This window comes from Bubalus kerabau, chromosome X, assembly GCF_029407905.1.
Source record: "Bubalus kerabau isolate K-KA32 ecotype Philippines breed swamp buffalo chromosome X, PCC_UOA_SB_1v2, whole genome shotgun sequence".
Taxonomy (NCBI): domain Eukaryota; kingdom Metazoa; phylum Chordata; class Mammalia; order Artiodactyla; family Bovidae; genus Bubalus; species Bubalus kerabau.
In genome coordinates this window covers 152,473,712-152,493,636 of record NC_073647.1, presented here as the reverse complement: position 1 = coordinate 152,493,636, position 19,925 = coordinate 152,473,712, and the positions used below count along the sequence as shown (strand labels likewise).

General features: G+C 39.7%; 2 protein-coding genes across 10 annotated transcripts in view; one reads left to right on the top strand and one right to left on the bottom strand.

The window, feature by feature from the left end:
• Positions 1-18,773, bottom strand: part of MOSPD2 (motile sperm domain containing 2) — an 86,677-nt gene extending 67,904 nt beyond the window's left edge. For 3 of the 5 annotated variants that reach the window (XM_055564564.1, XM_055564567.1, XM_055564566.1), the window contains exons 1-2: positions 18,614-18,773; positions 18,400-18,469 (exon numbers count right to left, since the gene is read on the bottom strand). In XM_055564564.1, the coding sequence (XP_055420539.1) occupies positions 18,400-18,469; positions 18,614-18,640 (97 nt within the window). In that variant the 5' untranslated portion in view covers positions 18,641-18,773. Of the gene's footprint in view, positions 1-8,716; positions 8,944-14,983; positions 15,119-18,399; positions 18,470-18,613 lie in introns of those variants that run through there. The other 2 variants (XM_055564568.1, XM_055564565.1) reach the window with 2 other exon arrangements.
• The window catches only part of FANCB (FA complementation group B), a 34,434-nt gene continuing 33,085 nt past the window's right edge, over positions 18,577-19,925 (top strand). For 4 of the 5 annotated variants that reach the window (XM_055564563.1, XM_055564562.1, XM_055564559.1 and 1 more), the window contains exon 1: positions 18,927-19,196. The gene's annotated coding sequence lies outside the window, so the exon portion shown is untranslated. Of the gene's footprint in view, positions 18,713-18,926; positions 19,197-19,925 lie in introns of those variants that run through there. The other variant, XM_055564561.1, reaches the window with a different exon arrangement.

Here is a 19,925-nt window from a genome sequence, read left to right as displayed (position 1 = left end):
CAGGCAATGGTACCCTCCCAGGGGCCCAAGGAAGATATTTCAGAAAACTGCCTTCATCTCCAAATGTTTTTGCCCCTAGTTAGTTGCCAAATTGTATAGATTCTATCTCCTCTCCATTTGTTCTGACTTATTTCAGGCCCTCATGGATAATAGATGAAAGGGCAGGGGAATATAAAGTGCATTCATGGAATTATCTTCTTTGAGACCCAATTTCCATATCTTTAAATTGCATTAGATACTCACAGGGTTGTGTGAGGATTGGATAAAAATGTATATATATATAAAAGTACTTGAACGTTTAAAGCACTATAAAATACAACATGAGACCACAAATCATGTATTGTAGAGTGTTAGCTTGGATATGGCTTTCAATATCTGGTCTCTACTTTTCTAATGCATACTCTGTTGTAGATAAACCTTAGAAAATGGTATTTTAGCTCTGCTATTCAAACATTCATCAATATTCAAAGCAAAAAGGCCCCTGGGAACACCTGCCCCTCCAGAAGGACCATCCAGTTTGGCCACTGGACAACTTTCTCCAATGGACCAATATGGTGTTTTCCTTGAAATTACTGTCTGCCTTCAAGAAAGTTTCTCCCCAAAACCCAAGTCTGAATAACCACAGTTTACTTAACAGTTGTTCTTTCAAATAAAAAGGGTGGTCTATGAAAAATATGACTAATTTAGTTGATAACTCAAATGCACAAAAGTATTTTATGAGTACTTCTCAATTTTGTTACCCAGAACACTTAAAGAACATGCACTCAAGGGTCAAGATTTAATAAAACTTATTGCTTCATCAGCGGCTTTCTAAAATAACACTGACTTAAAAAAAAAGTTTTAACTGAGCGTGCTGACAACAAAGACTATATTGGCCATTCACCTTGATTCAGGCTGAGGAGGCAACAGCTTTGCCTACCAATGCTTCCATGTAATCAGAGCAAATGAAAAATGCAATAGGCTTCTTAGCATCACTGTGAAAACAGCTCTGACCTCATGGGTTCCTGAAGAGCCCTTGGCATCTCCAAGGATCCAGAGACTAAACTCTGAGAACCACTTCCCCAGGAAAACATGTGGTAAGTGGTGAAAACTCAGAAAATTATTAGCTATAAGCAGAAGAATCAAACACACTTGCCATTATCATCATTATTCCTACCCCTATTGGTATTATCACTACAGTGTCCCTTACCAAGAAATGCAAAGCTTACTGCTCCTGGAGAGCTTTTAGGAATGAAGATTTTTGCAACCAGAAATCTCCATTTAGATTAAAATGACTGTTATTAATAAAACATGTACTTAAACATATGAGATGCCTGCTGTTAGACATTATCCCTAGTTAGAAAGAAATGGAAATAAGAGCGCTAGGAAAGAGAGAGCAAGAGAGGACTAGGGAGAAGGTTATGTAGGTGGAGGGAGAGAAGCAAGAGACAAGTAGGGGCAGAAGAGGACCGAGAAAGGGGCTAAGGTAAGGAGAGGGACAGAAGGAAGGAGACCGAGAAACAGAAAACTGAGCATTCGAGGTAAGGAAAACTTGACCTGGACCACAAGACCAAGTGCAATATTGTTTACGACATCACAGTTTGCTGCAACACAGCCCCCAGACAACTGAGCTGAGGGGAGGCAAAATACACAGGCCAAAACATGCTTCTCTGGTATACGGATTATTTTGAGCTATTTTTAATAAACAGCAAATATAGGAAAAGCTCTAAAAGGTGAGCAGAAGTCATCCTTTTATATGAAAAAGTTATCCTTTTATAAGAAGTCTCCTTTTATAAGGGAAGTCTCCATTTGTAAGGATGCTGCCCTCTGTAATGGGAAGAGAAGAATGATGGGAAATCTCCTGAAACTCTTTTTAACACAGAAGGTGAGGACTTAAATCTGCACAACCATACCCTTATTTACTGAGCTCTTCCTGGTCATCTTTAATAACTGACTCCCCACCCCAACATTTTCTTTTGTCTTTAGCTGGAGATGGTAGTGAAGGTGGTGGCTTGGGCCACTTTGGAGAGTGACTCAGTTCTCCTGGGTCTCTCTCAACGTATACAGGAGGTATACATGTTATTAAACGTGTTTGTTTTTCTCCTGTTCATCTGTCTTTTATCAATTTATGAGATCAGTTAAAGAACCTAGAAGGGTAGAAGGAACTTCCACAGAACCCTCAAGTGTTAGGGAGTTTTCTGAAAGCCTACTAGTACTACTACTAAGTCACTTCAGTCGTGTCCAATTCTGTGTGACCCCATAGACAGCAGTCCACCAGGCTCCCCCATCCCTGGGATTCTCCAGGCAAGAACACTGGAGTGGGTTGTCATTTCCTTCTCCAATGCATGAAAGTGAAAAGTGAAAGTGAAGTCGCTCAGTTGTGTCCAACCCTCAACGACCCCATGGACTACAGCCTTCCAGGCTCCTCCGTCCATGGGATTTTCCAGGCAAGAGTACTGGAGTGGGGTGCCATTGTTCTGAAAGCCTGTCCCTTGGTAAATCCAGATGTTACAGGGAAAAGCTAAAGATGTACACCCAGAAGGTATCTGAAGATATCAAAACACACAGGAAGATATCAAAACCTTCCCCACTCCCCACCTAAGACATCACTTTACCTCTCAGTGATTAAAGCACAGAGATAAAGACGAGATCAGTCTCATACAGAGATATATGTGTACACTGTCTAATACCTTGTCCTTATTACTTTCATCTTGCTGAGGACCAGGGAAAACTGCATCACAAACCAATGTGAATCTCAAGTAGCAGACTTTTAAGCCTCATCCTTGCACTTGTTCAAAACAGCTCAAAGCTCATTTCTGGCCACTCCTCTGTTAAGAAACATTAATGAACTATTGCCACACTTACTACAGTTTACTGTCTCTTTCTACTATTTCTCCTTATATGAATTTTGCTCTATAAATTGGTCTTATATTTATACAGTATATCACCAAGCCAACTGGACAATCCTAATTTTGCTGAGAAAGAACCAGATAAGTGGCAATGGTGATTAACCTCTGAGTCAGACAGGACTAACTGTTCCAGAGAAAAGATGACTCCTCTCAACTCTCTTTCTTCCCCCGCGTGCACATGCACACTTCCTTTGAGCTCTCTCACATACACACTTTTAAATGTTGCAAGATAAAGAGAATACAGTGCTTACTCATAAAACAGCAAATTCCATTATTTTCTCTCTCTTGCATTTGTTGGCTGGTGAAATTACAAACCAGCCAGAAACTATGTTTTAACGTTAACTAATATGAAAAAAAATTCATAGCCAGATTCAGGATATGGGACAGTGATGGACAGAAGACCCCTGCTATTAACTATGTTCAGGGAGACTGAGCAAGTCACTCCAGGCCTGACGTTTCTTCTCTGTAAAATGGAGATAAGGTCTGCCTTTTCAGTCTTATGAAGATCAAGGACACTTTGAAAACTTTTAACACAATACCAATGAATTTTTATTAACATAAGGTAGAATGCTACCCATGAACAGAAACCTAAATTCTAATTGACATATCAGTCAGTTGAGAAAGTCTTGAAATTATATTGCAGTTATTATAAATGTGCCTAGAATTCATATAAAAGGTTAAAAAAATGCAACAGTATTTTGATAATGAAAAACAGAGAACAGTTATCAACTGGGTGTCATAATGTCAAAAAACAGCAAATATACAACTCAAACATTTCAGTAGTGTGAAATCTCATGTGTGTGGGTGTGTGTGTGTGTTTGGTCACTAAGTCACGTCCAACTCTTTGTGACCCCCATGGACTGTAGCCCACCAGGCTCCAATGTCCATGGGATTCTCCAGTTAAGAATACTGGAGTGGGTTGCCATTTCCTTCTCCAGTGGATCTTCCTGACCCATCAAACCCGAGCCTCCTAAATTAGCAGGCAGATTCTTTACCACTGAGCCACCAGGGAAGCCCTTAAAACCTCTTAGCATCTGTTATTTCTCCAAGACTCTAAGCACTGATCCACTTAAAGTCCTGGTGGGGCCCTGGAAGAGCATTTGTACTGGATGGACGATTTCTATTGGCTGGAGCCTGAATATGTCAACAATGGGAGTGATCAGGCTGAAATAACAAATATTCCCTTAAGGGCATACTCTGCTGATTGGCCACAACCTACCCTGAATCTCCTCTTTCCTGTGAAGCTTCTGGTGAAAGACTGACAAGCAGGTGACTGTCTATGGTGGGATTAAGCCACTGGCCTCCAGCAGCGATTCTCAAACTTTAGCAGCTATCAGAGTCACCAGGAAGGTGTGTTAAAACAGGGATGACTGGGGCCCTACCTCTAAATTCATGGGGCCCAGTAATTTGTGGGTGAGATCTCAGAATCTGCACTTGCAGCAAGTCCCTACAAAATGCTGCTGCTTCAGAGACCACACTTTGAAAACTCTGGGGCTACTACAGGGGTTGGCAAAATTGGTAAAGGGCCAGAGGATAAACATCTAAGGATCTTAGCCTCTGATGGCCACATATGGCCTCTGTTGCTGATTCTTTTTCTTTTTTTTTTTAGCAACGCTTTACCAATAGAAAAACCATTCTGAGCTCAAGGGCTATTAAAAACACACACGGGGACTTCCCTGGTGGTCCAGTGGATAAGAATCCACTTGGCAATGCAGGGCACACGGGTTCGATCTCTCGCCTGGGAAAATTCCACATGCTGCAGAGCCAACTAAGCACAAGAGCCACAACCACTGAAGTCTGCACACCCTAGAGCCCACATGCTGGAACTACTGAGCCTAAGCGCTGCAACTACTAAAGTCCGTGCACCCTACAGCCTGTGCTCTGCAAGACGAGAAGCCACCGCAATGAGAAGCCTGCACACCACAACCAAGAGTAGCTTCCGCTTGCTGCAACTAGAGAAAGCCTGGACACAGGAAAGAGAGCCAGCGCAACCAAAAATATATTAATAAGACACAACAGAACTTTGCTGACTTCTGGTCTGTTGTAGAGAGGGGAGGGGCTTTCTGCTTCAGCTCCTATCCTTCAAGAACTGAGTTCATATGCTCAATATGTACAAGACATTATATCTTGGTGACTTACTTCTCTAGTTGGAGTCTTCTTTCAATGTTCTTTAATAACAATTCATTAGAAAGTTTAGAGATTTTTGTGTTGCTATCATGAGCCAATAATGACAAGACTTGAAAACCTTACACCTCTTATTTTCCTTGCCACATTGATAACTAGGTTGTTTTATATCCTGTTGAATTATATAAATAATATTGAAGATCATTGTCTTTTGCCTGACTTTCTGGGAATCATTTTGAAGTTTCACGATTAACCATGACTTTTGCTGTAGGATTTTTAGAAGAGTTAAGAAAACAAGTTATCTTGTTTGGTAAAAGTTTTGTTTGCTTTTCATAAAGGTGAATTACAGCCAATGTGGTTTCTGTCTTTATTGACATACACATTTTCCCTCATTTAATCTTGTTACTGCAAATATGTTTGTATTTGTTTCAACAAATATAGAAAAAAGGAAGAGAAAACAGATACGGCTAGCTAAAAAGGCAAGGAGAAAAGGGAGTGAAGAGGCACAAGAGATGAAAGACACTTCTAAATACTTGCCTTTCTAAACAGTTTTGGTGGTTGAACTGTGCCCATTAAAATTTCACTGAGAAGCATGTTGTGAATGTAGTAAGTTCCTCCCCTGCATTTTCTAATTATGAATTATCTTTACATTCCTGGAGCTAACAAAAATGCTTGCATGGGCCTTATGCGTCTGTGTGTGCCTTTGTGGTGGTAGGGCAGGGAGAGTGTAGAGGACTATGGCTACCAATTCAATTTCCTTTCACAGTCATTGATATATTCAGGCTTTTTACTTTTTATTGAGACAATTTTAGATGCTTTTTCTTTTCTCTGGAAAGTTTTCCATGTAATCTAAGTTTTCTAACTTACTGTGACAAAGCTTGCCATTGTATCCTCTTTTATGATGTTTAAAATCTCTGCCACAGCTATAATTCGATCTGCTTTCTGTTCCTAGTGGATGTTTTTGGCGTCTCCTTTTCTTCCTATTCGGTCATCCTAGGTTTGTCTGTTTTACTAGTCCTTTCAAAAAGTCAGCTTAGGTTTATTACATCGACTATCTTTTTTCCTATACCATAATTATCTGCTCTTATTCCCTTCTACTTTCTCTATATTTACTCATGTTCATTTTTTAGTTTCTTGAATTCAATCTTTTTAGTTGATTTTTATTTGGGCCTTGATTCCTAAGAAATAAATGTAAAGACCACAGGCATCCTCTTGGTCAGCTTTAAGTATTTTGTAATTTCCACTGTGATATCCTCTTTACTCTCTGGGTTATTCAGCAGAAGAATTATGTGCATTGCTAGGAAGTTGTTAATCCATGGTTATTTAGAGGTGTTATTTAATTTCCTAACATTCAATTTACTTTTAAGTACCTTTTGATTATGACTTCTCATACAGTTGCTTCCTGGGGTGAGACCATGGTCTGATCTAGTTGCTTTGGAATTTCTGAGACTTCCTTTGTGACTTAATATGTGGGGACTGTTTACAAAAGTTCTCAAAGCACAACTATATATTCTACATACAAAGTTACTAAATCATATTACATGGTCTGTAGATATGCAATAAGGACAAAAATTGATAAACTCTTAACATCTTTTCCTCTTACTGTGACCATGACAACTTTAAAAAGTTGACCTGGAAAATGTCAGAGCACAATTTAAGGAAATCGAAGTGTCTGTCTACCTACCTATTTTCTAAAGGCTTCCTCTCTTGGGGATAAAACATAATTCAGTAGTTATGAGGACTAATTTATGATCACTCATCATATGTTAGCTCAAAAGAGAGCTAGGAACTGCAGATGCAAAGATGAACAAAGCCTGGGTCGATCCCTTGGATGGTTCATAATCGAGAGAGTTTATGTAAACTATCCAGGAGTGTAATTACACTTTAAAAGTGTAATTCCACCCTTCCTTTCCAGAGAGGGCAGTTGATAAGAAAAATTCCAGTTTTATGTACTTTTACCCACAGAGGTTCCTTCTATTCACTACTTATCTTCCTGTCCCTGAAATTCTCCTCTCAGAGATCATCTATGATACTAAAGTTTCCTGGTTCTTCTACTTCTCTAACCACTTCCTCTCCCTCAGCCTAGTAAGGTGAAGACATTCCTCAAGGTTAACTGTGTAATTAAAAAGGCAGTAAAAATAAAGACACTTTCAAAATTAAATTTACCACCAAGATCCCACCAAGGGAAAATCTAAAGATTATACTCAAGATGAAACAATAATGATACCAGATAAAAGATCTGAAACTTAAGAAGAAATGATAAAGATATTGGCAAATATAAGGTATAAAAGCAAACACTAATATAAAACAACAGCAACAAACTGGAAGAGCAGTAATTTATGAGGAACCAAGTTAGAACTACACAATGACCATTTCTTTCAGGGAGAAAAGAAACACTCCTAACTGATTTTATGAAGCCTGAATAATTCTGACATCAAAGTCACACAGGAAAAATACAAGAAAGGAAATTTACAGACCAATTTTTGAATACAGATGCAAAATTTCCAAAGAAAATATCAGCTACTGAAAATATCAACTGACTACAGCAAAATAAATATTTTTAAAACCGATTAATACAATAAACTATATTAACAGATTAAAAGAGAAAAACTAAGTGAACATTTCAGATACAATGTATTCAACAGATGAAGAAAATGCATTTAGTAAAATTCACCGCTTAATTGTGATGGGAACAAAACAATGAACAAAAACCAAACCTAGCAAAGGAGGAACAGAAGGAAACCTATTCATTCTGATAAAAGACATCTACAGAGATCTTGTTTGGGGCTATCTAAGATCAGGAATAAGACAAGTAGGCTTTTATCACTGATTCAACAGTGTTCTTAAAGGTTCCAGCCAGTATAAAGCAAAAGTACTTAAAAGTTGTAAAAATCGTTAATGACAATTAGTTTTCTTTCTAAAAAGTCAGAAAGAAAACTATCATTATTTCAAGGTGATACTATAATCTACAAAGAAATTGCCAACTTATCTAGAGATAAATTCATTGAAACGAATAAGGTTCTTGAGTCCAATATTAATGTAAAAAATCAAACATACTTTCTATAAACCAGCAACAATCATCTAGAGAATACATTCTGAAGAGATACTCTTTAAAGCACCACAAAAATAAAACATATAAAGTATGTGGAAATAAACTGAATAAAAGTGGGTTAACCTTTATGGAGAAAATTATAAATCTTTCCATAAGGAAGCGTTTGGCTGATATGTATACCAAGTTCTCCGAAGATTTAACCATTATTATGTCAAGTTTCCCAAAACTGATCTTCTGATTTAACACAATTCCACTCAAAATCCCCAAAGAGGTTCTTTTTTTTTGCGGGGGGGTGGGGGGGAATTGCAAAACCATAATAAACTGATTCTAAAATGTATACATAAGAACCAAGGGCCAAGAAGAATCTGAAGAAGTTATTTTCATAAGCAGAAACCAAATGGCCCATAAAAATATGAAGAGATGCTCAATCTCACTTGTACTCAAAGAAATGCAAATTAAAACCACAATAAGATATTCTAATAATGGCATCAGATGGGAAAAAATAAAAAAACAAAACACTAACAATGCCAGTTTTTAAGGTGTGGAAAAACAAGGACATTCAAAAACTGCTGGTTAAAATAAAAGCAGGTGAAATCACCTTGGAAACTAGATTATCTAGTAAAGTGGACTGAGAATCTATTCTACCACTCACCCAGTTCACAGCTGGCTACAGAAGTTTTCAAACTTCTTGGTCTCTGGACCCCTTTTACACTGAGGGCTCTACATTCCATCCAAGGCAACAGAATAGGACTTCCCTGGTGGTCCAGTGGTTAACAATCCTCCTGCAATGCAGGAGACATGGCTTCAATCCTGCTCTGGAAGACTGCACATGCAGTGGAGCAACAAAGCCTGTGCACCACACCTACTGAAGCCCATGCGCCCCAGAGCCTGTGCTCTGCAATAAGAACCCCATGCATGGCGACAAAGAGTAGCTCCCACTCACCACAACTAGAGAAAGCCTGCATGCAGTGGCCAAGACCCAGCACAGTCAAAATTAAGCAATATTTTTTTTTTTTTACAGCAGCAGCAGGAGAGTGTGGGGAGAATGGATACATGTATATGAATACCTGAGACCCTTTGCTGTTCACCTGAAACTATCACATTGTTTGTTAATCGGCTATACCCCAATACAAAAAAAAAAAAAAAAAAAAAAAAACCCAAAACACAGCAGAATACTCATTCTTTCCAAATGCATATGTAATGTTCTCGGGGACTGACCACATGCTGGGCCACAAGTTGAGTCTTGGTAAATTTAAGACAACTGAAATCATATCAAGCATCTCTTCCAATCACAATGCTACAAGGTTAGAAATAAACTATAAGAAGGAAAACTATAAAAAAAAATACAAACAGGTGTATGCTAAACAATATGGTACTAAACCACCAATGGATCACTGAAGAAATCAAAGAGGAAACCAAAAACTAGCTAGATATAAATGAAAATGAAAGCACAATGATCAAAAACCTATGGAGCGCAGCAAAAGCAGTTCTAGAAGTGAAGTTCAGAGCAATGCAATTTTACCTCAAGAAACAAGAAAAATCTCAAACAGCCTAAACTTACACCTAAAACAAATACAGAAAGAACAAACAAAATCCAAAGTGAGTGGGAGGAAAGAAATCATAAAGATCAGAGCAGAAATAAATGAAAAATGAAGAAAACAATAGAAAAGATCAATGAAGACTAAAGACTGGTTCTTTGAAAAGAAACACAATTGCTAAACCTTTAGCTAGGCTCATTAAGGAAAAAATGGAGAGGTCTCAAATCAATAAATTTAGAAAAGAAGGACAAGTTACAACTGACACTACAAAAATACAAAGGATCCTAAGAGACTACCACAAGCAACCATATGCCAACAAAATGGACAACCTGGAAGAAATGGACAATTTCTTAGAAAGGTACAGTCTCCCAAGACTGAACCAGGAAGAAATAGAAAATATGCACAGATCAATCACCAGCACTGAAACTGAAACTGTGATTTAAAAAAAAACTCCCAACAAACAAAAGTCCAGGACCTGATGGCTTCACAGGCAAATTCTATCAAACATTTAGATAAGAGCTAACACCTATCCTTCTAAAACTCTTCCAAAAAACTGCAGTGGATGGAAAGCTCCCAAATTCACTCTATGAGGCCACAATCACCCTGATACCAAAATCACATAAAGATACCACAAAAAAGAAAATTACAGGCCAATGTCATTGATGAACACAGATGCAAACATCCTCAATAAAATATTAGCAATCTGAATCCAACAACAGATTAAAAGAATCTTACACCAGGATCAAGTGTGATCTATCCCAGAGATGTAAGGATTTTTCAGTATCTGCAAATCAATCAGTGTGATACACTACATCAACAAATTGAAGAATAAAAATCATATAACCATCTCAATAGACTCCAAAAAAGTTTTTGACAATATTCAGCAGCCATTTAAGATGAAAAACTCTCCAGAAAGTGGGCATAAAGGGAACCTACCTCAACATAATAAAGGCTATATATGACAAACCTACAGCTAACATCATACTCAATGGTGAAAAACTGAAAGCTTTCCCTCTAGGATCAGGAACAAGATAAGGATGTCCACTCTCATCACTTTTATTCAAAATAATTTTGAAAGTCCTAGCTACATACAGCAATCAGAGAAGAAAAAGAAATAATGGGAATCTAAACTGGAAAAGAAGTTAAACTGTCATTGTTCACACATGACATGATACTACACATAGATGATCCTAAAGATGCTACCAGAAAACTACTAGAACTCAATGAATTTCATAAAGTTGCAGGTTACAAAATTAATACACAGAAATCTGCTGCATTTCTATACACTAACAACAAAAGATGAAAAAGAGAAATTCAAGACACAATTCCATCTAACATCATCAAAAAGAATAAAATATTTAGGAATAAACCTACCTAAGGAGAGAAGAGATCTGTACTCTGACACAGATGGATGGAAAGAAATATCATATCATGTTCATGGACTGGAAGAATCAGTATCATGCAACTGACTATATTACCGAAGGCAATCTATAGATTGCAATCCCCATCAAGTTACCAATGGCATTTTTCACAGAACTGTATGGAGACACAGAAGACACCAAACAGCCAAAGCAATCTTGAGAAAGAAAAATGGAATTGGAGGAATCAGGCTCTGACTTCAGACTGTACTACAAAGCTATAGTCATCAAAACACTATTGTACGGACACAAAAACAGAAATACAGATCAATGGAATAGGACACAAAGCCTAGAAATAAACCCATGCACCTATGGCCAATTAACCTATGACAAAGGAGGCAAGACTTCACAATGTTGGAAAGACAATCTCTTCAACAAATGGTGCTGGGAAAATCAGACAGCCACATGTAAAAAAATGAATCTGATCATTCTTAAACACAATACACAAAAATAAGCTCAAAATGTATTAAAGACCTAAATGTGAGAGCAGACACTATAAAACTCCTAGAGGAAAACATAGGCAGAACACACTTTGTCATAAATCCCAGCAATACTTTTTTTCAATCTGTCTCCCAGAATAATGAAAATAAAAATAAACAAATGGGACGTACTTAAACTCCAAAGATTTTGCACAGTGAAGGAAACAATTAATAAAACAAAAAGATAACCCAGTTCAGTCGCTAAGTCATGTTCAACTCTTTGCGACCCCATGGACTGCAGCATGCCAGGCCTCCCTGTCCATCACCAACTCCTGGAGTTCACTCAAACTCAGATCCACTGAGTCGGTAATACCATCCAACCATCTCATCCTGTCGTCCCCTTCTCCTCCCATTTTCAATCTTTTCCAGCATCAGGGTCTTTTCCAATGAGTCTGTTCTTCGAATTGGGTAGCCAAAGTGTTGGAGCTTCAGCATCAGTCCTTCCAATGAATACTCAGGACTGATCTCCTTTAGGATGGACTGGTTGGATCTCCTTGCAGTCCAAGGGACTCTCAAGAGTCTTCTCCAACACCACAGTTCAAAAGCATCAATTCTTCTAACCCAGAGATTAGGAGAAAATATTTGCAAATGATGTGACTGACAAGGGATTAGTCTCCAAAATTTACAAACAGCTCATGACGTTTAATATAATCAAAACAATCCAATCAAAAAATGAGCAGAAGACCTAAAGAGACATTTCTCCAAAGAAGATACACAGATGGCCAAGAGGCACATGAAAAGATGTTCAACATCACTAATTTTTAGAGAAATGGAAATAAAAACTACAATGAGATATCATCTCACACCACTCAAGATGGCTATCATCAAAAAATCCAAACAACAAATGTGAGAGAGGATATGGAGAGAAGGGAACCTTCCCACATTGTTGGTAGGAACGTTAAGTTTCTACAAGCGTTATGGAGAACAGTATGGAAGTTCCTTAAAAAACTAAGAATGGAGCTACCATATCACCCTGCAATCCCATTCCTGGGCATATTCAGAGAAAAACATGATCTGAAAGCATACATGCACCACAATGTTCAGCGCAGCATTGTTTACAATAGCCAAGACATGGAAGGAACCTAAGTGTCCACCGACAGAGGAATACGTAAAGAAGATGCAGCACATATACACAATGGAATATTACCCAGCCATAAAAGACAGTGAAATAACACCATTTGTAGCAACATGAATAGACCCAGAGAGAGTCACACTGAGTTACCTCACACAAGAAGAAATACCCCCATGACATCCCTTATATGTGGAATTTAAAACAAAATGATATAAATGAACTTATTGACAAAACAGAAATAGACTCACAGACTTAGAGGATGAACTTATGGTTGCCAGGGGGGAAAGATGAGGTTAAGGGATGGCTAGGAGTTTGGGAATGACAAGTACAAACTGCTATATTTAAAACAGACAACCAATAAGATCCTACTGTATAGCACAGGGAACTCTGCTCAGTGTTACACAGCAGCTGGGATGAAAGGGGAGTTTGGGGGAAAATGGATACATGTATATGTATGGCTGAGTCCCTTTGCTGTACATCTGAAACTATTACAACACTGTAAATCAACTATACTTCAATATAAAATAATGTGTTTTAAAAAATAACTGAGGCCTCTAAAGACTTTTTTGTTTCTATGGGTTATATTTACTGGTAGTTACTACATTAGGTATCGTAACTGAGAAAAAATTTAAATATAACCACACATAAGCACTTTATTCTATCATCTGTCAGAGTAATATCATCACATGCCATGTAACCTCTGGGAAACCCCACTGTGTGCTTGTGAGAGAATGTCAGTGAATAAGGAAAATGATGTCTTAGTGTTATTATGGAAATAGTTTGGACTCTGAAGCTCTTTGAAATCATCTCAAGAAACTATAGTTCCTAGACCAATTTTGAGAACCACTGCTCTAGACAAAGTCTAGGCATCAGATATTTAGGAATGTTTATAGCAGCATTGTACATAGTAGTAAAATCCAGAAAGAACACCAAATTCATCAATTGGTATTTCCATTCTGTGAACTGTTGATACACCATGACTGTAAAAAGGAATCAACTACAGTAAGAATGACTCTTGAGCAAAGAGATGAGCACAGATGCAAATCATGAAGAAATATATTCAGCTTTTATTTCAAGTTCAAAAAAGAGGCAAACTTAATAAAGCAGTGGTGAGGAAAACATCACAGGTGGCAAAGCTAATGAAAAGCAAGAGATTGCTGCTGCTGCTAAGTCACTTCAGTCGTGTCCAACTCTGTGCGACCCCATAGACGGCAGCCCACCAGGCTCCCCTGTCCCTGGGATTCTCCAGGCAAGAACACTGGAATGGGTTGCCATTTCCTTCTCCAATGCGTGAAAGTGAAAAGTGAAAGTGAAGTCGCTCAGTCCCTCAGCGACCCCATGGACTGCAGCCTTCCAGGCTCCTCCATCCATGGGATTTTCCAGGCAAGAGTACTGGGGTGGGGTGCCTTTGCCTTCTCCGAAGCAAGAGACTGGGTAACAGCAAATGCAGGATAGGCAACTACCGTGTGAATGGCAGAGTTGGGGATACACAGAAAGTTCTGAGTAGCGAGTATATGGGTGTTTATGTTTTACACATTTTATATGTAAAATATATTTCAAAATTAAGAAATAAGAGACCAACACAAAACAATAGCACTAGAACAAGTTACTGAATAAGAGACAATTATTTAATGTAACAGCAATGGAAGAAAGCAGAGAGGAATGGGTAATTTTGAATACATTCATTCAAAAAATGAAAAAAAGTCAGAGTGACAAACAAGAAAAGGCCAAACCAATCTTAAAAGCCACACACTAATGAAAAAAAGAATTTTAAACTACAAATGGATATAAATAGATGAAGTTTATTCTCACTAGTAATCAAATGCAAATTAAAACCAAGAAAAAAGCATTAAGAAATGATCCTAATCTGGGTAAGGCTATAGTGACCTTAACACTTTCCTATGTAATAGTGGGAATTAAGCTTGGTGCAATTTATATGGAGGAGAATTAAGCACACATGTCAAGTGTCCTAAACTATTCACTCTTCAATAATTCTATTTCTAGACATGACTCTTCAGGAAACAATCTGAACTACTGCACAAATATTAACAAACAAAAAAAAGGGGAAATAATCTAAATGTCCAAAAGAGGCTATTTCAGATAAAAGAAAATTCTCTTTTATTTACATAACTGAATATTAAGTAATGTTAAATGTTGGTTACTTCCTAATATGGGGAAATAAAATCATGGCAATAAAAAATAGAACACAGAAAACTACATACAGAATGATCTTTTAAGTGTTTGTTTTAATGTATAGAAAAAAGTTCGTTCACTGTTAGAAGAGCTGTATCTCTGTATGATAAGTTTATGGGACATCCTCTGGACTGTTTTTGGTATAACACAAATTTATTTAAATAAATTCACATACTTGTAGAATCAGATAACAAGCCTAAAATAATAAAACCCACAAACCTCAGTTGCATACAAATGTATTGCTTCAGTGGCCATGGATCTCCACGCCATACGCCCACTGTTTTTGGTCAGATGTGCTCCTTAAGGATCATCAAAGTGGACTTCCTCTGGCTTCTCAAACATGCCCCATACCTTCTCACTTAAGCAGCTCAACCTGGACTATCTGATCCACCTGGATCACATTCGCTATCTGGCTGGCCGAGTTCTAACATCTCCCCAAGTTCTTGAGAAATACCGCCTTTTCTGAGAAGGTTTTTCCAACTCTGTGCTAACTCAGTCACCCAAATTAGATGTGATTTTTCCTGGTCTTGGACTCCTGCAGAAATTATTTTAGCATTCCTAGTCCTCTGGACAGCATTTGCCTTTAATATTTCTGTCTTAACACCTTTACTAGATTATAGTAGTTCAGGAAGGGGCTCTATCTCTAATATTGGCAAACTGCTTCCCAGAATGAAACAGGAACTGAATAAATTTTTGTCACAAGAGACTAGTCTCTTGCCCTGGCCACAAGGAGGAGGAAGAGAGAGTGGGACTCAGCATGAAATTTCTCAGAGAAACAATGAGGGATAAAAAGGACAATTAGCAGTGCTACAACAATTACGACCTTCAAATTTGTTCTTTTAGCAGCCAGAAATCTATCCATAATTGGTAATAATTTCTGTGGAAACAAAAACATGCTTGGAATTTCCAAGAACCCACCCCCAAAAGAGCTGTTGGAGTTCAGCCAGTGTATAAACTGATACACTGCAGATAATATTTTCCTTTAGGAAAAACATGTTTGCTTAAGTCTGCCTAAAGCCACTTCTGAAACAAAATATTGTTAATGGTGAGAGAAAAGGGAGAATCAAAGAGGAAGGAGGAAAGTGGTTGTTCTGAACATCTAGCTAACTTCTAAAAAGTAAGCTTGAAAGGGAGAACACAGATAAATCATCAAACCCTTTGCGCCAGTTTCCCACTCTACCTTTACCCAATGCTCTATTTCACGAAACAACTGAAACTTTCAGGGGAGAAAGTCTCAAGAATTTTTCTTTTCCTTACCAATGCAAGTCTTTAAATTAATTAAATCAGTATTTGCCATGGCTGTGCAGATAACTCATTCACACATACCCAGGTGTGACAAAACCCTCCTTATACTTAATGCCAGACAGTGCTTTACTTTGAAATAACACTGGTCTTTATGAGACATTTTGTGAGGACTGCTCTTTGCCAGATTTTTGTGGGGGAGAGGAGACAGGACAGCCCTTCATACAGACTTGGACTCATCTTCATATGTATATGTATGTTTATATTTAAGTGTTGCTATATTCAGTCAATGACTATGTATTGAGAACTGTGCTAAGTATACAGAGGGGAGTCAGACCCTGCCCTCATGGCCCTGGCCCACAGGTTGCCCCAGACCCACATTTTACTGAAGGAAATGAACAATAATAAGTCAACAAATGAACGAGGGAGGTTACAGGTGATGATAAAAGAGATAAGACAGGGAGGCCATTTAATAACCAGAGTTATAGGTTATGATAAGAACTGTAATGGAGACAAGACAGGGAGGCCATTTAATAAACAGCAAAGGTCTCTCAGATACATTTAAACCAAGATGGAAAAGCAGAACCTAGCTATGCTTGGTGGAGTCTTCCAGGCAGAGAAATGGAAAGGTCCCGAGATGGAAACAGACTCAAGTAAGTTTGAAGGGCATAAAAGAAGCTGGTCACACTATTCTGTGGGTCACATCTGTAGGTTATGATGTTAATTTTGTACATCAGTGTACCAGGGAGTCAGAGGTTTTCAACATAAGTATTCTTTAATGAACTGTTGCTTCAGTGATGTGTATGAGTGAATACTAGACTGCAATATATAATATATTTCTTATTGTGGGCAGTGGTGAAATCTGCACTGAGCAAGAAAAGTAGTAACATGAGGATGGTGTTGCAGACCACCAAAAATAACTGAGATTTTTTTTTTTTTCCTAAACACAGTAGAATGGTACTAGAGGGTTTCAAGCTGAGGAGGGCCATGATCTAATTAGATATGCTGGCGTTGCCAAAAGATTACTACAGTGAATTCAGAGCAATTATTTGAATTGAATTTGAGCAAATTATTTACTCTCTCCAGAGTTCACTTTCTTCACTGTAAAAATGAGAAGGTTGGACGGAGATGACCTTTAAGATTTTATCTATTACTAAATTCTCCTGGCTGTATCCTGCTTCCTCCCTTGGGCCTAAGTAAACAACTATTGTTGAGTACTAGCACATTAGGTCAAGTTCTGGGCTACTTCACAATATTATAAACTATACAGCTAAGAATTATGTTTCCATAGAAATCAATGTTAGAATTATCTCTTTACTGGAACCAGCTATCTCATTGGGCTAAAAGTGAATTAAATGCTTTTGCAACTCTCCGGTACAAGATTTGGGTTGTGAAGAAAATTGACAGGGAGGGATGAAAAGATTTACTGACCAGGTTATTCAGAACAGATTTCTTTCTTTGTTCTAGGTTATCAACTGACATACAAGCTAGTGCCATCTGAAGTTGCAGGGAACCCTCAGCACTGAAGTCAAGATGTAGAAGCTGAACTTCTTTCATGTAACCAAAAAGGCTACTGAGGAAAACTACTTACTGCGAGCCTACTATATGCTAACCCCATGCTACACAGTTTGCTATACATATTTTCATTTAATCCTCCTAGTTAGTCAAACTTCACAAATATGGAATCAGGGGCTCAGAAAAGACAAGCAAGCTATTAAGAGGCAGGGTCAGGACTGGTCTTTAGTCTGTACTTACAATAAATTATCCTGCAGGATTTTGAAAATTACTGTACGGGTATTAAATCATCAGTTAAATATTGGACAACTCCAGTTATCTGTGACATAGGGACAGAGAGGTTCACCCAATAAATCAATTTGGGACGCACGGGTACTTTGCTAGGTACAGTGTGAGATGAAAAGAACCTGCTCCAGCACAGGGGGGCCTACTTCGCGGGCACCTGCTGGGTTGTATAAAGTAGAATTAGGCAAACTAACCTAGGGAGTCAGATACTCAATTAAGCACACGTGAATAGTATTTCGGCAATTTCCAGGTTCATTTTCTCGGTTGTTGTTCCTGAGAGGTCAGCACAGGAACGGCGTCACCTGAGCTGAGGGCCTAACAAGTGTCCTGAAAGTTCCATAAACTCGAGATACTCGAAACATGAATTTCTAACTCACACTAACCCTTTAGGAAGCAAGAGACACGTCACTTGCCCAACTGGAGCAGTATCCTTGCCATATTAAGGAGAGAAAACCTAGAAAACGTGGAAGGCACGGTCCTCGTGAGGATCGAAATGGTCCCTATCAGCTTCCACAGAGACCCCAGCAAACATCTCAGCAAAGTTGGGGCCGCTCATGGCACACCTGCCTCAACACCAAGATCGCGGTACCCACCTGTCACATACTCAGCTTCAAACCTCCGTCGAACCTCAGAGATGAGCTTGGCTTTATTCTGGGCTTGATACTAGAAGAGAGACACGAAGGGACGCTTAGACGTTACAGGCACCATCTCACTTCCCCTAAGCCCAGCCCACCTGCACCTGAGCGTGCGGCCCCCTCGCCTCAGAGGCGGCTTCGGGGTCCGGCAGTGATCCGGTCAGCTCCTCACCTCGGCGATAGTCGCGGTCGTGGACATGATCAGAGTTGGCGTCGCTCCTTTCCACAGCTGCGGTCCGAATATCTCAGCACTGGGCAAGCTGGCCAGGAGGTAAAGAGGGAAGAGAGGGAGGTGGAGGCGGTCGCGTGACAACGGAAGGAAGGCGGAAGCGTCGCCACGCCGCCCTATCTGGTGCGTCCGCTCGGGTCTGGAGGCGGGACCAGGCCCTCAACCTGGCTTTCCATTCGCTTCACGTTCGGGCCCCGCCCCCGACGTCCTGAACTGCGGACCCTCCCCCGCCAGCCCGCGAATCTCGGGCTCTTCCCTTGCAGAGGTCCGCCCGTGCGAGCTCCGCCTGCCATTCACTTTTACAACATTCCCCGGAGGCCCCGCCTCCTCAGGCTCCCATGGCAACCGAGTTCTGGCCGGATGGGCAGGCTCCGCCTCCTCTGCGCTGGACGCAGCCTCCGGCCTGGACCTCCCAAGATGCAGCGCGAAGGCGGGAGGTTTGGAGCTGCAGGACACTGGACGTATTTTTGGCGTTGCTGCTGCGGGATTGTTGCTGTTGTGCTGAGCAAGGGTCTCACGCGTAGAGGTAGGGCTGGCGGCTTGTTCCTTGACCCGACCTTCGCCGAGAGGTAGCGGGGCTGGGCTTGGCTCCCCTAGTCCCGTTATTGCGGAAGACCGGTTAGGAAGTGGGCATCCCCAGGCCTGTGCACCTCGTTCTCTGGAATGACAACTAGATTATTACTAGTGCTTTCTCTGTTTGGGAATTACTTCACTTGCAACTTTCTTCACTTCTGCAGCATCTTTCTCACTTGGAGTGTGAGGTACTTAACAAAGGATTTAACTTTGAAATCTTTGAAACAGCTATGTAAAGTTTAAAGATATAAAGCATCTTCAGTTCAGTTCAGTCGCTCAGTCGGTCATGTTCGACTCCTTGCGACCCATGGACTGCAGCACGCCAGGCCTCCCTGTCCATCACCAACTCCCGGAGTTTACTCAAGCTCATGTCCATTGAGTCGGTGATGCCATCCAACCGTCTCATGCTCTGTCGTCCCCTTCTCCTCCCGCCTTCAATCTTTCCTAGCATCAGGGTCTTTTCCAGTGAGTCAGTTCTTCGCATCAGGAGGCCAAAGTATTGGAGTTTCAGCTTCAGCATCAGTCCTTCCAATGAATATTCAGGACTGATTTCCTTTAGAATTGACGGGTTGGATCTCCTTGTAGTCCAAGGGACTCTCGAGTCTTCTCCAACACCACAGTGCAAAAGCATCAATTCTTTGGTGCTCAACTTTCTTTATAGTCCAACTCTCACATCCATACA